Source organism: Mandrillus leucophaeus, unplaced genomic scaffold (genome assembly GCF_000951045.1).
Source record: "Mandrillus leucophaeus isolate KB7577 unplaced genomic scaffold, Mleu.le_1.0 Scaffold541, whole genome shotgun sequence".
NCBI lineage: Eukaryota > Metazoa > Chordata > Mammalia > Primates > Cercopithecidae > Mandrillus > Mandrillus leucophaeus.
The window spans coordinates 440,767-457,860 of record NW_012105820.1 but is presented as its reverse complement, the minus strand read 5'-3'; the positions used below and the strand labels follow the sequence as shown (position 1 = coordinate 457,860).

Below are 17,094 nucleotides of genomic sequence, written 5' to 3'. Positions count from 1 at the left end.
AAAAAAAAAAAAAAAAAAATGGAGACTTTTCTGTAGCAAATGGAAGAAATGGGTAGCAATGATGCAAGAAGGAGGTGACCCAGGAGTCCACGAGCTGAAGGGATAAGGCAAAGTTGCAGCCTCTCTGTTACCCTACCTGGGGAAGAAGTGAGGAGTGTTCAGAGATCACATACACAGTCAGGGAGCCCTCCGCTTGCTCCTGAGGCTCATCTAACATGGCTTCTGCCTCTGGGGACAAGAACAGGTGGTACACCAAGAGCAAAACACCATTCCATCTCCCCCCAGCCCCAGAGAATGCCTAACCTACCCCTTCACTCACATTCAGCTGACACAGTGGTCAGGCTTGGGTAAGCCAATCAACCTCTCTGGCCCCTCAGTGGACTGGGCTGAATCCTACAGTTCCTCACTCTCAGCATTCCCAGAGAGGTTTTGGAGGGAAGTCAAAGTATGGGAACTATGCACTTAGAGATCAGAAGGAAAAAGAGAGCTTCACATTAAAATGGTGTGCTCATCCCTTCCCATACCTTGTACACTGCCCGATGACAGGGCCTCCTCCTCATGGTCCAAAGCCCTCCGATAGGCCTTCTGGAAACGGCATTTGATTTTCATTTTGTCTGGGAGGGTTAAGAAGTAGCACGATGAAAACGGCAAGCATCAGGCCTCTGCTCACCTTCCCAGACCTAACACTGTCCAGCATCTGAGGACAGCAAGATGGCTGTTTACAGAAAAAGACCAAACAGCTGCAGCCAACTCTAATGATTTCTGCATAGATGATATCAAACACATGACACCCGTTTCTCCCATCTGCCCCAGCTCTTGCCTTCACCTCTGCACACACTGGTCCTTCAGCTTGAAGTGTCTTCCCACTGGGAAATCTATTTCAATAGTCATTACATTAATAGGCAAAAGGAGAAAAACCATATGGCCATTCCAATCACTGCCCCAAAATAATTAAATTCAGTGAACATTCCTGATAAAAAACAAAACACACAGGCTGGGCACGGTGGCTCATGCTTGTAATCCCAGCACTTTGGGAGGTTGAGGTGGGCGGATCCCTTGATCTCATGATGGAGATCAGCCTGGGCAACATGACGAAACCCCATCTCTACAAAAATACAAAAATTAGCCAGGTATGTGCCAGACATGGTGGCTCACACCTATAATCCCAGCACTTTGGGAGGCCAAGGCGGGTGGATCACCTGATGTCAGGAGTTCGAGACCAGCCTGGCCAACATGATGAAACCCCATCTCTACTAAAAATACAAAAAATTAGCTGGGTGTGGTGGTAGCTACTCGGGAAGCTTAGGCAGGAGAATCGCCTGAACCCAGAAAGTGGAGGCTGCAGTGAGCCAAGATCACACCATTGCACTCCAGCCTGGGCAACAAGAGTGAAACTCCATCTTAAAAAACAAACAAACAAAAAAAAGCCAGGTATGGTAGTGCACGCCTGTAGTCCCAACTACTTAGGAGGTTGAGGTGGGAGGATGACTTGAGCCTGGGAGGCAGAGGTTGCAGTGACCTGAGATCGCACCACTGCACTCTAGCCAGGGCAATAGGACCAGACCTTGTCTCAAAAAAAATTAAAAACAAAAAACTACACAGTTAATGACAAAACATTAAACATAATTCTATAAAGTTAGTAATAAAACAAGGATGCCTGCTACCTCCTCTATTCTCATTGTTATTCAGTATTGTTCTTTCTGAAGTTCTTTACCAATGTAATATGTGAAGAAAGAGAAAGAAAACTTGTAACTCTCGGAAAGAAACAGATAAAATGGCCGCTTTGAAGTAGCATAATTATTTCTCAAGAAAATCAAAGAGAACTAACTGAAAAACTATTAGAACTAGTAACTGTTCAATAAGATGACTAGATACAAGAATATGCAAGAATCAATACCTGCATAAATACCAGCAATATCCAATTAGAAACATCTTTTAAAACCTCAATCACATTAACAATGAAAGTATAAAAATACCCAGGAATAAATGTATAAAACTATAAGAAGAAAACTTCAAAGACTTTACTGAAGGACATAAAATATCTGAATAAAATGGAAAAGCATACAAGGCCCCTAGATGAATATTATAAAGATGTCATATTATAAAGACTAAATATTATAAAGATGCCAACTCTCCCCAAATTAATCTATACGTGTAAGGCAATCCCGAAGGGATTTTTTTGCCTTCTGAAACTTGACAAGCTAAACCTAAAATGTATTGAAAAAGTTCCTCTTTTCTTTATAAAAGAATTCCAGGTCATATATTTCTTCCAGGAAGAAGAAATGACAGAATTCTAAGTCACTAATTTGGCTGGGTGTGGTGGCTGATGCCTGTAATTCCAGCACTTTAGGGTCCGAGGTGGGAAAATTGGTTAAGCCCAGGAGTTTGAGACCAGCTCGGGGAACATAGTGAGACCCCGTCTCTACAAAAAAATTTAAAAATTAGCTGGGGACAGGTGCAGTGGCTCACGCTTGTAATCCCAGCACTTGAGGAGGCCAAGGCAGGCAGACTGCTTGAGGCCAGGAGTTCAAGACCAGCCTGGCCAACATGGTGAAACCCCATCTCTACTAAAATTACAAAAATTAGCCGGGCATGGTGGCTGTGCGCCTATAATCCCAGCTACTCAGGAGGCTGAGGCAGGAGAATCACTTGAACCCGGGAGGCAGAGGATGCAATGAGCTGAGATCGCACCACTGCACTCCAGCCTATGTGACAGAGTGAGACCCTGTCTCAAAAAATAAATAAATAAATAAAATAAAAAATTAGCTGGGCACAGTGGCACATTCTTATAGTCCCAGCTACTTGCGAGCCTGAGGTAAGAGGACCACTTGAACCCAGGAGTTCAAGGTTACAGTGAGCTATGATTGGGCCACTGCACTTCAGCCTGAGTGTCAGACCCTATCTCAAAAACAAAAAAAAAAAAAAAAAAGGACCCCTTCTCTACTTTTTTTTTTGTTTGTTTGTTTAATCTGGCTCTGGCTCTGTTGCCCAGACTGGAGAACAGCAGCGGGATCCTGGCTCACTGCAACCTCCGCCTCTTTGTTTCAAGCAATTCTTCTACCTCAGCCTCCCAAGTAGCTGGGATTACAGGCATGTGCCACCATACCCAGCTAATTTTTGTATTTTTAGTAGAGACAGGGTTTTCCCATGTTGAGCAGGCTGGTCTTGAACTCCTGACCTCAAGTGATTTGCCCGCCTCAGCCTCCCAAAGTGCTGGCATTACAGGCATGAGCCACCGCGCCCGGCCTACTTTTTTTTGTTTTTTTGAGACAGTGTCCCACTCTGTCTCCCAGGCTGGAATGCAGTGGCGCAATCTTAGCTCAATGCAACCTCCGCCTCCTAGGTTCAAGCAATTCTCCTGTCTTGGACTCCGGAGTAGCTGGGACTACAGGCGCACACCACCACACCCAGCAAATTTTTGTATTTTTAGTGGAGACGAGGTTTCACTATGTTGCCAGGCTGGTCTGAAACTCCTGACCTCAAATGATCCCCCGCCTTGGCCTCCCAAAGTTCTGGGATTACAGACATGAGCCACTGTGCCTGGCCACACACCAGTAGTCCTAGCTACTTGGGAGGCTGAGGTGGGGGAGGAGGATTGAGCCTAGGATTTCAAGGCTGCAGTAAGCAATGATTGAGCCACTGAACTGTAGTCTGCGTGACAGAGTGAGACCTTGTCTCTAAAAAACACAAAAATTTAAAAAAGCACTATCTTGTGACTGCTAATGAAATGGATTCCATGATCAAATAGATGCTAAAAATATCATGTAAAAGGTTGATGAGAAACTCTAAAATATAGAGATTAGGCTGACAATACCTGAACTCACTACATAATCTTTGCATCACCCAAAATGGAACAGGGCTAGCCATTAAGTGCTACAGGATACAACACAATAGGAAGTACACTGCACCACCTATAATGTATTCTCATCCAAAAAATTGAACCTGGCTTTAATCCAACCTCTAGATCTAACTAACAGTTTATAAGAAATATGGATGCTAGAGGAATGAGTTAAATTAAACTGTGAGGAAGCTACTTCCCAAATCCCAAATGTGAGATGTTCTATAAAACAAATGACCTGGTTTCTCCAACAAATCAATGGTGTGAAAGAAATGTATGGGGGTAGGGTGGGGGGAGCTGACATAAAATAAAAGTGACAAAAAGACGAATGCAACTTATTGATCCTGATGGAATAAACCATCTGTGAAAGGATACCTTGGAGATAACTGGAGAGATCTAAATACAGACTGAGAATTAGGTGATATTAAGGAATCACTGCTAACTTAGGTATGATAATGGTAGTCACGTTTAAAAAAGAAACAAAAAACCTTCAATGGCTTCCCTTCTTATCTAGAATAAAAGCCTAGAATGCAAATTCTCAAAATGACCTACCAGGCCCTAAGTGATTCAGCCCCCTTCTACTGTTCTGGTTCTATTTCATTTCCTCTTTCTCTCTTCCTCATTCAACCCAGTGAAGCCACAAGGAGATTCTTACTGCTCCTGAAAGGCACAACACTTGCTCTTAACTCAGGATCTTAGACTTGCTTTTCCCTCTGCCAAGATGCTCTTCCCCCAGATATCTGCACAGTCTATTCCCTTGCCTTTTAGGTATTTACTCAAATGTCATCTTTTCAATGAGACCTCCCTTGTCCACCCGATCTAAAACTGCAATCCCCTCCCATTCCTCAAGAAAATTCCCTCTCCTCCTGTCCTCCTCTATTTTTCTTCTATCACCATCTAACATACATTTGACTTACTTGTCTTTTTTCTTTTTTTTCTTTTTTTTTTGAGATGTAGTCTGTGTCACCAAGGCTAGAGTGCAGTGGTGGGATCTTGACTCACTGCTACTTCCGCCCCACAGGTTCAAGCGATTCTTCTGCCTCAGCCTCCCAAGTAGCTAGGATTATAGGCACCCACCACCATGCCTGGCTAATTTTTGTATTTTTAGTAGAGATAGGGTTTCACCATGTTAGCCGGGCTGGTCTTGAACTCCTGATCTCAAGTGATCTGCCTGCCTTGGCCTCCCAAAGTGCTGGGATTACAGGCGTGAGCCACCACATCTGGCTTTGTCTTTTTTATTGTCTTCTTGTCTGTTTTTTTCACTGCTATATCTCTAGTAACTAGCACTGTATCTGACATAGGTACACAATAAATACTTGTTGAATAAATGAACAACCCTATTACTACCTCTGGCTAACAGATGAGGAAACCAAGGTTTAGAGAAGTTAACAACCTTACTCCCTTACTCAAATTTACACAAATAAGTGGCAGAATGAGGCTTGAATCCAGCTCTCTGATCCCAAATTCCATACTCTTGGTCACCCTTTAAATGCGTTGCCTATACTATACGTTTACACTATACCCATATTACTGAACACTGTGTCATCAAATATGAAGAAATCCATGATAAACTGAAAACAATCAAATTTCAAACTAGTGAGGGATAGTCCAATTTTTGTTTAGAAAACAAGTAGTTTGGCTGTGCGTGGTGGCTCACACCTGTAATCCCAGCACTTTGGGAGGCTGAGGCAGATGGATCACCTGAGGTCAGGAGTTCGAGACCAGCCTAGCCTAGCCAACATGGTGAAACCCTGTATCGACTAAAAATACAAAAAATTAGCTGGGCGTGGTGGCAGGCGCCTGTAATCCCAGTTACTCCAGAGGCTGAGGTAGGAGAATCGTTTGAACCCAGGAGGCAGACGTTGCAGTGAGCCAAGATTGTGCCATTGCACTCCAGCCTGGGCAACAAGAGCGAAACTCCATCTCAAAAAAAAAAAAAAAAAAAATGTTTTCACCAGCCAGGTGTAGTGACTCTCACTTGTAATCCCAGCACTTTGAGAGGTCGATCACTTGAGCCCAGGAGCTTGAGACCAGCCTGGGCAACATGGCAAAACCCTGTCTCTACTAAAAATACCAAAACAAATCAGCTGGGTGTGATTGTGTGTGGCTGTAGTCCCAGCTACTGAGGCAGGTGGGCTGAGGTGGGAGGATCGCTTGAGCCCAATAGATCAAGGCTGCAGTGGGCCCCGATCGTGCCACCATACTCCAGCCTGGGCAACAAAGAGAGACCCGCTCTCAAAAAAAAAAAAAAAAAAAATGTTTTCACCAAGGCTAAAGAACTAAAAAGTAAATGGCACACAGGTGCCTCATGCTCTAAACTCAGCCCAAATCTCCAGTCATTCCCAGTCTTTCACTACACATTCCAGTAAGGCAAAACTGCTCATAGGTACCCTAATATGCTGATTCACCCCTCCTCACTTTCACACAGGAGTATAGTTTGTTGGTTAAAAGCTTGAACAGTGGAATCAGTCAGGCCTGGATTTAAATCCCAGTTCCATCTCTTACTAGCTGTGTGATCTTGGACAAGTTAAATTCTCTAAGCCTCAGTTTCTTCATTTATAAAATGGGGATCATATCATTAGAAAGGATTAAATGAGGCAACACATATAAAGTGCTTCACCTAGTTTCTGGCACACAATGAGCAACAACTATTAGCTATCCTTATACTATCTCATGCTATTCACTCTGCCTGAAATTCTCTCCCTCCCTTTCCCATTTAACCTGAATTCCCACACATCCTTTAAAAATCCGACTTAAGAATTATATCTCTCAAAACTTTCTCTGCCCTTCTTTTCTCCTAGTTGGTTAATACTCTTTATTAAGTGCAATCCCTGTTTCTTGTATACTTCTACTGTAATTTATTTTATCTTTCTCCCCTACCTATGAATGTCTTGAAACCATTATCAATTTCTTATTAATTCCTAAATCCCTGGTACCTAAAAAAAGTACCCCAGTAAAGTGTTCAATGTTAAACTGAATAGGGGCTGGGCACGGTGGCTCACGCCTGTAATCCCAACACTCTGGGAGGCCGAGGCGGGCGGATCACCTGAAGTCAGGAGTTCGAGAGCAGCATGGCCAACATGGCAAAACTCCATCTCTACTAAAAATACAAAAATTGGTTGGGCGTGGTGTCGCGCGCCTGCAATCCCAGCTATTCCAGTGGCTGAGGCAGGAGAATCGCTTGAACCCGGGAGGCGGAGGTTGCAGTGGGCCGAGATGGCACCACTGCACTCCAGCCTGGGCGACAGAGCGAGGCTCCGTCTCAAAAGCTAATAAACAAATAAACTAAATAGGGCCTATATGCAAATCCAATTTAATTTCAAACTCTGTGTTCTTTCCACTACATCCCACCTCCTCCCCTATACCCTGATGGGCATCAACTGCTTCAGATTAGGTAGCCTAACTATCTTATGAGTAAAATTGCTATTTAGTGACCGTGAATTTGAAAGTAGTTTTTTTCTGACCAAACACACTGTTCATTCAGAGAGGTCTTTTAATAGTTTTTAACTGCCTTTATGGTACACCCACGCTCCTCCCACCCAACTTAGCTCTGAACTGAGCTCACACGTCTGAACTGAGCTCACACGTGAAAGGCAGCCCTGACCCCCAGGAACTCACATTTCAGAGGAATCTCTCTTTCATGCACAACGGTGAAGGGCAGCTTCTCCTGGTCGTCCAGGGGCACTGACTCCCGCGTAAACACGACAGTGACAGGCACCATGAGGCGGAGCTATAGGAAGGAGCATCAGGGCCGTCACTGAGTTTCCACCTTACCGGGAGACTGTCCCCCGACCCTCCCGCACGGCAGTCTCACCTGCAGGGCATTCAGTCCACTGATCTGGGAGTAAGGCAACGAAGCCCGGTAGGTCTCCGTGGTCTTCCACCAGAGAGGCAGCCCCAGCACGATGGCCACCGCAGCGAAGAAGAGGGCGGCGCGCTTGCCCCGGACCACCTCTGAGGGCATGGGGAACCGACTGAGGCGTTGGAAACGGGCTAGGGTACCGGCCCCATCTCCGACGCGGAGAAGCCCCAACCACCGGCCTCTACGGGCCCGCGTTCATTGGGATCTCCGTTCGAAGGGACCCGGCCCAAGCCTGAAGGGAATCCCTTCTGAAGAGACCCCCGAGCCCCCCGTCCGCGGAACCTCTCGCATACCACAATCCCCACCCCTGCTATTCCTCCCTTGCCATCAGCTAGCTGCAGGCTCCCACCCGAAGCCCACCGCACCTAGGTCTGTAGCCGCGGGCCCGGCGACCGCCATGCTAGCTTCCGGCTGCTCCGGCCACCGGGGGGCGGAGCTTCGTGAGCCTCACCCAATCGGAACCTCCGCAACGAGGGGGCGGGACCGCGGCGGTGATCGGGGCCAATCGCGAGCGCTACTCCAGACTCGCCGGCGGGGTGGGCGGGTTCCGCTGGGAGCCTCGCTGGGGATCTAAAAGGAAGTCACCCAGCCGCGGAGGGGCTGCCGATGGGGCGCTCGGGTTTCGGCGCTGTTGGAACGAAGTCCCCCGCTTCCCTGTAGAACACACTCCTAGTCCCTAAATCAAGAGCGCAGCCTCTGCAGTCCCTAAATATTAGCTGGGCAACTACAGGCAGCTCCGAGGCTCAATTGTCTCATCTGAAAATGGTGATATTTAGATAAATGAGGCCGTTCTTGTAAGGAGCCTGGCACATGGAAAGCCCTCAAACGTCAGCTGTCACGGTCTTATTATCCTTATCGTAGAGCTCCTCTTGGGGTGCCCTCTCCTCCAGCCTCAAACACGGAGGTAGCAAGCTACTATGTTTTAGTACAATTGGCTCTCTCGCTATCTTAAAATACGTTTTAATTCATTTCCAACTTGGAAAACTCAGGATACTTCACTTAAAAATCTTGAAGTCATGAGCCTGGACTCTAGATGCTGATCACTGCGGTTCAAATCCTGGCTTCATCACTTATAAGGTGAGTGATCGTGAGAAGATCGTTCTGTGCCTCTCTGCGCCTGTTTTCTCTATTAAAATAGGGATGATAGTAATAGTACTTCTTTATAGAGTTGTATGAAATGTGTGAATACATATAAAGTGATTAGAACATGGTTGGTGCTATGTGCAAGCTATTTCTGTTATTATGTCAGGCCACACAGGATGGAGCATTTGTAGCCTCCCCAGTTGACACAGAGCACACGCAGCTTGTTATCTCATCTTTTTATCTGCCTATACCCAGGTTCTCAGCCCACCTCACAACCCACCCCAGTGGTCAAAGTTCAGCATGAGGCCTCACCAGAGCTGTCCTTACCCAGACCCTCAAATTGGCTCCCTTTGTGCCCGCTTCTACCCCAAATGAGAATGGGCCATAGCCCTTGGCAACCTCCTAGATGCCCTGCTCAGCCCTGGCAGCCCGCAGAGCCTGGGTTTTCCTCTTTGGGCGGGAGTCCAGGTGCTCGCTAGCGCTTACTGGTGTGGCTCCCCCTAGTGGAACGTGTCAGGTCCCAGTTGGGCTCAACACTGCGAGATGGGAGAGACTCTCCCACCCACTCTTATCCCAGCCTGTCCTGCTGCCTCCCTGCTTTAAGCCTTGCACAAATCTGCCTTCAGAAGTTACCAGTCTGGCCTCACTCCATCCTTCTGTAGCTGCAGCCCAGTGCCACTGATGTGGCAGTCCCTAGAAGACTTGCAATCTTCCTCATTGCCCCACTCCAGACTTGGACATCAAGAGAGCAAGAGCCTGAGCTGGGGATGGGGACTGCATGTGCCTTCCTCCATAAACTTGAAGCCCAGTAAAACTCAAATCCTACCCTCTCCACCCCCAGAGTCAGAGGGCCCAGAGATAGAATTAGCAGAGATCAGAAACTGGGAGGTGGGAATTTGATGTGTAAAACAGACAGGCAAAGTAGCATGTTTTGCTACCATTTATTTGCTGTATGGTATGTACTCAAGGCATGAGTCAGGGCTTCTGTACTACTCTCTGATCCCAGGAGACAGGGCAAGCAAGAAGGAGAGCCCAAGGAGAAGCTACCCCATCATGGGAAAATTGTGGGAGTTGGCAGAGGTAGGGGGAGACCCAGCCATCCTGCTCTGACTTCTAGCAATTTCTTCTGCCCTCAGTCATGAGGGGCTCCCTATCCTCCCATCCTATGGTCCCAGGTGCAGCAATGAGAGAGGGGGAGGGAGAAGAGAAAGGAAGACAGGTTGGTGCCAGGTGAAGGCATCTCTGCTCTGCATAGCTATTTGGCCCTGGCCATGACTACAAGCAAAAGTGGGTGCAGATGGCTGGGCCAAGGGCTGTGGTATGGAGTAGATACTCAGTAGGCATGGTTGGCAATGTAGAGGGACTGTGCTGCTGCTCCACCATCTTCTCCACTGCCTTCATACTTGCCCTGGGCTGCAAGCCCATTTACCTGCAAAAGGGAGCACGGAGTAAGCAGGCTGAGCCAGCCCGCAGGTGCCAAGCCCTGCCCAGGCTATAGCCTCTGGGTGCTGCCCCACCCACCACCAACTGTAGCTCCCAACCTCAGCCCGCTTGATGAACTCCTCAGTGGCAGCCCCAGCATTGTCCCGTTGCCCTCGCCAGGCATTGAGTGCAGAGGCTTGCAGGGCACGCCCATAGGAGAAGGTAAGCGCCCAGGGCCGGGGAAGGGGGCAGCGGTTGATGGCATTGAGGTTGAGTGATGCCTCCTCTTCGCTCTGACCCCCAGACAGGAAGGTCACTCCTAGTGTGGAGGAAAGAAGACAAACTGACTGGTCACTCCCAATTTTTCCAGGATAGGGAACCCCTGAAGGCCACAAGAAGGACCTGAAGATGGGCCTTAGGGATAGGAGCAGGTTAGGGAGCTGGGTAGTACCTGGGACAGCTGGGGGCACAGTGCGACGCAGGGCAGTGACAGTTGCCATGGCAATCTCCTCTGGGGTATACTTGATAGGACAGGCATGGCCAGGGGTCACCATGTTGGGCTTGAGCAGGGTCCCCTCCAGGTACACATGATGGTCACTCAGGGCCTTGTACACAGCAGCCAAGACCTGGGTGGGGATTAGAGGAGGTTTACTAAGGGTCTGGGCCCCCACTGGTTACTGCTTGATGCTCCCTATCTAGGGGTAGATGGGCACAGACTGTGAGGGCTCAGTAAAGGCTCAGATCACAGGCCTGTGCCAGGATCAAGTGAAAAAGTGCTACGGGAAAGTGTGCCTGGATCTAAGCTGGGGGCTCTGGGGAACACACACTCCTGCCGAGCTGTCCCTGCAGTATGTTTATGTGCCCAGGTGTGGACTCACCTTCTCTGTAACATACTGACAACGTTTGAGGTCATGGTCTCCATCAGGCAATATTTCAGGTTCCACAATAGGCACAATGCCATTCTGCAGGCAAGAGCAGAGATGCTTGGGAGGGGCAGTACGGGAGATGAAGAAAGCCCTGTAACTCTCTCCCCACCAGGCATATAGGGCACCTAGTTCACCACCCTCCCAACACACACCTGCTGGCAGATACTGGCATAACGGGCCAGCACGTTGGCATTCTCCAGAATGGCAAGTGCAGAGGGCGTGCGCTCACTGATTTTCAGCACACAGCGCCACTTGGCAAAGTCAGCACCATCCTTCTTATACTGGGCACAGCGTTCTGAGAGCCCATCCAGTCCTGTAAGCACAGTGCTAACCTCATTACTCTGCCCCTCTTTTACCAGCATCAACTATCTAACACCTCTTTGGTCCTCAAGCCCACCCATCCTATACCTTGAGTGGTGGTTTCTCCATCAGTCCCAGCTAGAGGCACCACACCCTTGTCAACCTGTAGGGGAAGAACAAGCAGAGGGTCGAATCCCGGCAGGATTCTCCTTGCTACCCCTCCTACACAAGCTTATTTTCACACCCAGCTTCCATTCAGAGCAGGGCCGGGGGCTGCACCTTGATGCCCACGATGATGCCCTTATCCTGGATGGTTCGGACGAAGGGAACACCATTATCATCTTTCTGGTAGAGGGTCTCATGAAAGAAAATAACACCTCCAATGCACTTTTTCACACGATCATCAGCACTGAACAGGACCTGGCGGTACAGCCGGCGGTTCTCCTCTGTGTTCTCCACCCCAATTTGGCTCAGCCGCTTGGCCATGCTGCCTGGGGACAAACAAAGAAAGGCAGTGAGAACATCCCCAGGGTCCCCTAGCCACCTGTACCCTACCTGGCTACAGATGTCCACTTACCTACAGACTCATCCGCAGCCAGAATGCCTTTGCCCGGGGCTACAATCCGGAGGGCAATGTCAGACAATTCCTTCTTCTGCTCAGCAGAAAGGGCTGGGTACGAGTGAGGCATGGTGACAGCTCCCTGGAGTGGAGACAAGATAAAAAAGCTAGACCTCACCCACTACCTCCTCTGCTGCCTCTCCTGGCCAGATGGGTCAAATAGCCTCCCCCATCAAGCAAGGGGCTGGGAACAGGGCAGCAGTCCTTGGCATGAGTCCTGGGCATCAAGTGGCACCAATCCTTCTGACAGCTAGCAAGCTTAGGGCTCCAGTTCCCACATCTCCTTTTGTCCCTGGTAGGCACCCTTCCCAGCCCTGGGGAAAGATGCAGGGTGGGGGTGGGGAGGTGAGCAGCCCTGAAGCCACAGGTCTTCTGATGAATCTGCTGCCCAATCGAGGATGCCAACCCTTCTTTCACTGAACTTAGACCCTTGTTGAGGTAGGCAGAAGCCCTGGCTTTTCCAGCTTCCCTTTTCTCATCCTCCACAGGACCCCTAGGGAAAGTGTACTTACTTCCAAGGCTTCAGAATGAGGCAAAAGTACTTATTGCCACCCTCTTCTCTCAGCTTCTAGAGGAAAAGGTTGGAAGAACAGGTAGGGAGTAGGAGTGGCACAAATACCAGTCATAGGCTCCTGCAGCTTCTCCTTTTCTGTACTCCAAACCTGCCTGCCTATGCCTATTGCCTACTCCCACCCAGTACCGGAGGTTGGCCCCAGTGGGGCTGCAGTGTTGTAGGAAAGAGGGCCCAGCGGGTCAGCTGGGTTAGTGTGTGGAGACTGGGGTTAGTGACACCTCCGGGCCATCTCTGTGCCCAGCGAGCACTTCACCTGCGTGGCGGGAGGGATAGCAGTAGGAAGACTTCAATTCCCCACAACTCAGACACCCAGACGGGAGGGCAGAGGACCAAGGCTGAAAGGAGTGGAGAGCCTGAGAGAGAGATGAGACTGAGGGGAGGTAATGGTGACGCAGGCTAACCAGGTAGCGGGAGAGACCTAAACTAGTGGGCAGAGAAGGCAGGAGAACTGCAGAGAGGACCTAGCCTAGGAGGAGAGGGAGCAGGCTGAGCAGGAAATGCTCTGGGTAGGAGATGCAGACTCCAAGGAAATATCCAACAAGTAGAGGAGGATTTGGGATTGGAAAAGCTGAGGTTCAGGTGGGAGAGCTGAGGAGGGATAGAACAGGAAAGGTTGAGCCATGGGGTTTCAAGTATGCGGAAAGGAGCGAAGATGTTAGGAAAGGGTCGAAAGGGCACATCCTGGAGTCCCAGGTAGCAGGACGAGGATGGCAGGGGAAGAGCCAAGGAGACAAGCGGAGATGTTGAGTGGCTCCTGCCTCGCCTGGCCTTACCTGTGCGCAGCCAGTTAGCAGCCGTAGCCACAAGCACAGCTCGGGTTCTGATCGGCAAACAATTGCGACTGCAGCCCTGGCGCCCTCTGGTAAATGAGGCTGCGGATGCCGCAGAGCTACGTGACTCCTCCGGGGGTGGGGCTGGCACGCCCCGCCCTGACCACACCCCCTCCCCAGGACTGGTGTCCGGGGCAAGGCCACGCCCTCAGAGGCGGGGCGGCGAGGTGGAGTGAGCGCCCCGCCAGACATCCGTGACTGTCAGGGACTGCCCTCCCACCTCGTGGAGCCTAGCCATGACCTTGCGTCCATTTCTGCCACTATCCCTTTACCACGTGCCGGGCACTTGCTGGATGTTGGGGATTAAGCTTGGTCTGGTGAAGAGGAGGCACCGAAACAGTAACAACAGGTTGAGTAGGTGGGGCAGAGGCATCATCAAGGTGCCCAAGTTCAGGGCAGGAAGTAATGAACTGAGCTTCTCTGTCCTCACCCCCATATTTGCCAGGGTGTACCCCCGAGGGGGCTGGGGAAAGTAAGAGAATGAAGCCTTTCTGCTTCCTCCAGGCGGTGAGCCAGGGAACAAGCAGTCCAGTGCCCAGAGTTTTGGTGAAAGCAGGGGAAGGGAGGAAGGGCAGGCAGCCTTGGCTTTGGATGCACCAGGAGGTGGAGAGGGATCTATGGAGGGTACCCAGGCAGGAGGCCCAGGCTGCCTCTTCCCTGACTTCATCATCCGCCCCCTCTCACCCAAAAAGTAAGATTCCGTAAGCTTGGAGAAATACATTAAATACACTTTATTTAAATAGCATTTATCTCAGTTGGCTCTATGCCAGTTGGTCTTGGTATTAGGGTAAAGGGGTATTGCAGGTAAAAAGGGGTGAAGCAGATTCTGGCCTTCAGTTTCTTAGCTCAGAAATTCCAGCAATCCCTGTAGCTCTTTGCATCCCCTCACCACCTCTGGAATAGAGAGCAGGGTCTGGGAAGAGAGGCAGAAAAAGCAGCTCAGGACCACAGGCCTAAGGCCCAGGGCTCCCAGCCCCAGCAGGCAGCCGCTGAATTAAAGGGGAGAAAACAGACACCACAGAGAAGCCTGCAATAGTGATTCAGGCCCAGCTCTCAGTAAAGGCTGGGAACGAGAGATGTGCTCATTAGTACCTCCTGGGGCCAGGCCTTGTACCAGGTACATTAGTTATATCACCTCCCTCCTGCCTGTACCTTATAAATATGCTGAACAATGTCATCTAGTTTTTCTAACTCCTTGTCAGAGCGCCGAAGGTTCTCCTCTAGGATACTTCTCTAGAAAGCAAACAGATTTTATAAGTCCTATGCATAAAAGAGCAAGCTTGGTAGGACAGGGGAAACATGGCAGGGCATTTGCTAATGATGGTAGGAAATGGCCCTGGAATGGCATAGACATTCTTACATGGCTCTGGAACTTGATCATGAGTTTTTCCTTCTCATTTTTCATCTCCAGGAACATCACTCTCAGTTTGTCCACCTAGAAATATGTCCAGATCAACAGGGGTACAGCCTGGGGTCCCCACCTGCTGTCCAGCTCCTCTGTTAACTCTGAGTCACCTCCTGAGAGAGCCACACTTTCTCCTGGATCCAATTGGTGGCCACAGGCTGGCAGCTGGAGTCCAGCTGGCCTTCCAGGGCCTCCTGGAGCACTTTGGTCTCTGTCTCTGCACGCCGAAGTGAGCGGGTAAGGTGGGTCACCTCCTCTCTAAGGCTCTGGGAATAAGAATGGAGAGGTGTCCAATAGGACATAAGGATAGACAACGTGTGGTGAACAAAAGTAAACCATTTCTCATATTTGGGATCCTGGCTGACCAGTAACACAGAAAGCAAAGGCCTGGGCATGATGGTGAACATACTATGAGCTCGCCACTCTTGTCTATCTGTTCTAGGATCTTCTCATTCTGCTGCTGTATCACTTCCTGGAGCTCCTTTTCATTCTGTGAGGGAAAGGAAGGTGAGAAGACACACGGAGAGCTGGTCTCTTCACAGCCGTTGCCAGGAGATAGGAGAGAGTGCCTAACCCATGCTCAGCCCACATGAGACCAATTGATATCACTCCAATTCTTCCTCCAGGGCCAAGCCAGGCAAGGCACATTTCAGTGTTGGGAGAGTTCTGCTAGAGTTCCTGACTTCTCTCCTGGGTCTGCCTGGGAAGATAGGTCAGCCCATAGCTGAAATGTGAAATGTCTGACCCCAGGAAGGGCAAAACTAGGGCAGTGGTTGGAAAATCCCCACCACCCAGATTCCTGGAGAGATAATGGCTCCCAGTGGGCCAGTAGAGCTGCCCCAGTTCTTCATTGCCCCACTTCTAGGTCCCTCCTTCACCTTGTAGCGCAAGCACAAGGCCTGGTTCAGCTTCTCTATGTCTGCTTCCTTTGCCTTCTGGGCTTCCTGATGCTGTTCTTCCTGGGCTTGTAGCCTAGCCTGCAGCTCACAACTGAAGAAAGGAAGAATTCAGCAACATTCTTGTCCTCTCAGGGGCCAATTCAACCCTTGGCATAAGAGGCTGTCTTACTGTCCCTCTGTCACCAAAACTGCATCCCACTCACATTTTTCGCTGCAGAGTCCTGATGGCTTCTTCTTTAGACTCTTGTAGCAGGGAACAAAGACTCTGAAGCTCAATAGTCATAATACTCATTTCTGCCAGGCTCTCCTCCATACCTGGGGTCTCTGAAAGAGAAAGTCCCAGATAGAGGTCTAGCCTTCCAGCCATGGAAGGAAGGAGTGTATAGCCATCATTTCCACAACTCTTATCCGTGTTCCCCACCCACAGGATTTGAATGTCTGGAACATTACAGATCCCAGAAGGCAGAAATAAAATGAGCCCAAGTAGAATTGAGGTTTTTAGAGCAAAGCACTTCTCACTGTTTTTGTCTTTACTCATCACCACCAGATTTTCTAGAAATGAGGCAGGATCCCTGGAGCCCCTCCTAACCTGCAGGCTGAAGGGAAACCATTGATGCTACTCGGGTGAAAGCACTCTTGTCACTTCCAAGCAAGGGCACAGGAGTTGATTCTGGCTCTAAGAGAAAAACCAATAATGGGAGAGGGCCCCTCTGGTCATCCAGGGAGGGGTCTATCATAATGGAAGCCAGGGTAAGACAGACAAGCCCGCTGGTGGACATCTTCAACAGCTGAAGATATTGGGAGCAGGGTTACAACTTTCCCGCCCTCAAATCCCAGGGCCTTTAACCTTCATCTGCCACTGCTATCAAGATGCTTCCCAGGAAGGTGCTGTCATTAGGCAGAGGGTGTTCCTGGGTGGGAGCACAGGCTGTACTCAGCAGAAGGGTCTCTTGTTCAGTCTAAGGGCAAAGAAGAAAAAATAGCTGCTGTTCAGGTCTAGTGAACTCCTGGGCTTCCAGGTAACTCCCAGCCATCTCCTCCAAAATGCTGTTCCACCTATTATCTCAATTATCTATCTTCAACTTCTCCATTAGTGCCTTTCCCTGAACATGTTTATATTCTTCAGCCTCTCCCACAAAAACAGCAGTATTTTAAAAATAAACCTAAACAAAACCCTTCTTCTTACCTTAAATCCCCTTTTAGCTACTGCGAAAGAAAGAAAAGAAAAGAAAAAAGAAAAGAAGGAGCCTATACTTCTTTTTCTTTTTTGAGACGTAGTTTTGCTTTGCGGCCCAGGCTGGAGTGCAGTGGCGCCATACCTGCTCACTACAAGCTC

The 17,094-nt window shown here is 49.3% G+C and overlaps 3 protein-coding genes across 4 annotated transcripts in view; all 3 read right to left on the bottom strand.

Annotated features, from left to right (window-relative positions):
- The window catches only part of PIGS (phosphatidylinositol glycan anchor biosynthesis, class S), a 24,543-nt gene extending 15,848 nt beyond the window's left edge, over positions 1 to 8,695 (bottom strand). Inside the window, exons 1-5 of one of the 2 annotated variants that reach the window (XM_011997516.1) lie at positions 8,066 to 8,695; positions 7,653 to 7,792; positions 7,457 to 7,568; positions 525 to 614; positions 137 to 228 (exon numbers count right to left, since the gene is read on the bottom strand). In XM_011997516.1, coding sequence (XP_011852906.1) covers positions 137 to 228; positions 525 to 614; positions 7,457 to 7,568; positions 7,653 to 7,792; positions 8,066 to 8,099 — 468 coding nt within the window. In that variant the 5' untranslated portion in view covers positions 8,100 to 8,695. The remainder of the gene's footprint in view (positions 1 to 136; positions 229 to 524; positions 615 to 7,456; positions 7,569 to 7,652; positions 7,793 to 8,065) is intronic. The other variant, XM_011997517.1, reaches the window with a different exon arrangement.
- Positions 8,696 to 9,705: 1,010 nt separating this feature from the next.
- On the bottom strand, positions 9,706 to 13,861 carry ALDOC (aldolase C, fructose-bisphosphate). Its single transcript, XM_011997514.1, has 9 exons — positions 13,398 to 13,861; positions 12,009 to 12,132; positions 11,711 to 11,922; positions 11,540 to 11,594; positions 11,284 to 11,444; positions 11,084 to 11,167; positions 10,657 to 10,831; positions 10,325 to 10,524; positions 9,706 to 10,212 (listed from the first exon to the last, which is right to left on the bottom strand). The coding sequence occupies exons 1-9, from the start codon at positions 13,644 to 13,646 to the stop codon at positions 10,117 to 10,119; spliced, it is 1,356 nt and encodes a 451-aa protein (XP_011852904.1). The 5' UTR covers positions 13,647 to 13,861; the 3' UTR covers positions 9,706 to 10,116.
- Positions 13,862 to 14,161: 300 nt separating this feature from the next.
- SPAG5 (sperm associated antigen 5) overlaps positions 14,162 to 17,094 on the bottom strand; it is a 38,063-nt gene continuing 35,130 nt past the window's right edge. The window contains exons 15-23 of the mRNA XM_011997554.1: positions 16,606 to 16,717; positions 16,348 to 16,434; positions 15,962 to 16,082; positions 15,738 to 15,849; positions 15,269 to 15,349; positions 14,970 to 15,125; positions 14,815 to 14,889; positions 14,607 to 14,687; positions 14,162 to 14,367 (exon numbers count right to left, since the gene is read on the bottom strand). Coding sequence (XP_011852944.1) covers positions 14,296 to 14,367; positions 14,607 to 14,687; positions 14,815 to 14,889; positions 14,970 to 15,125; positions 15,269 to 15,349; positions 15,738 to 15,849; positions 15,962 to 16,082; positions 16,348 to 16,434; positions 16,606 to 16,717 — 897 coding nt within the window. The 3' untranslated portion in view covers positions 14,162 to 14,295. The remainder of the gene's footprint in view (positions 14,368 to 14,606; positions 14,688 to 14,814; positions 14,890 to 14,969; positions 15,126 to 15,268; positions 15,350 to 15,737; positions 15,850 to 15,961; positions 16,083 to 16,347; positions 16,435 to 16,605; positions 16,718 to 17,094) is intronic.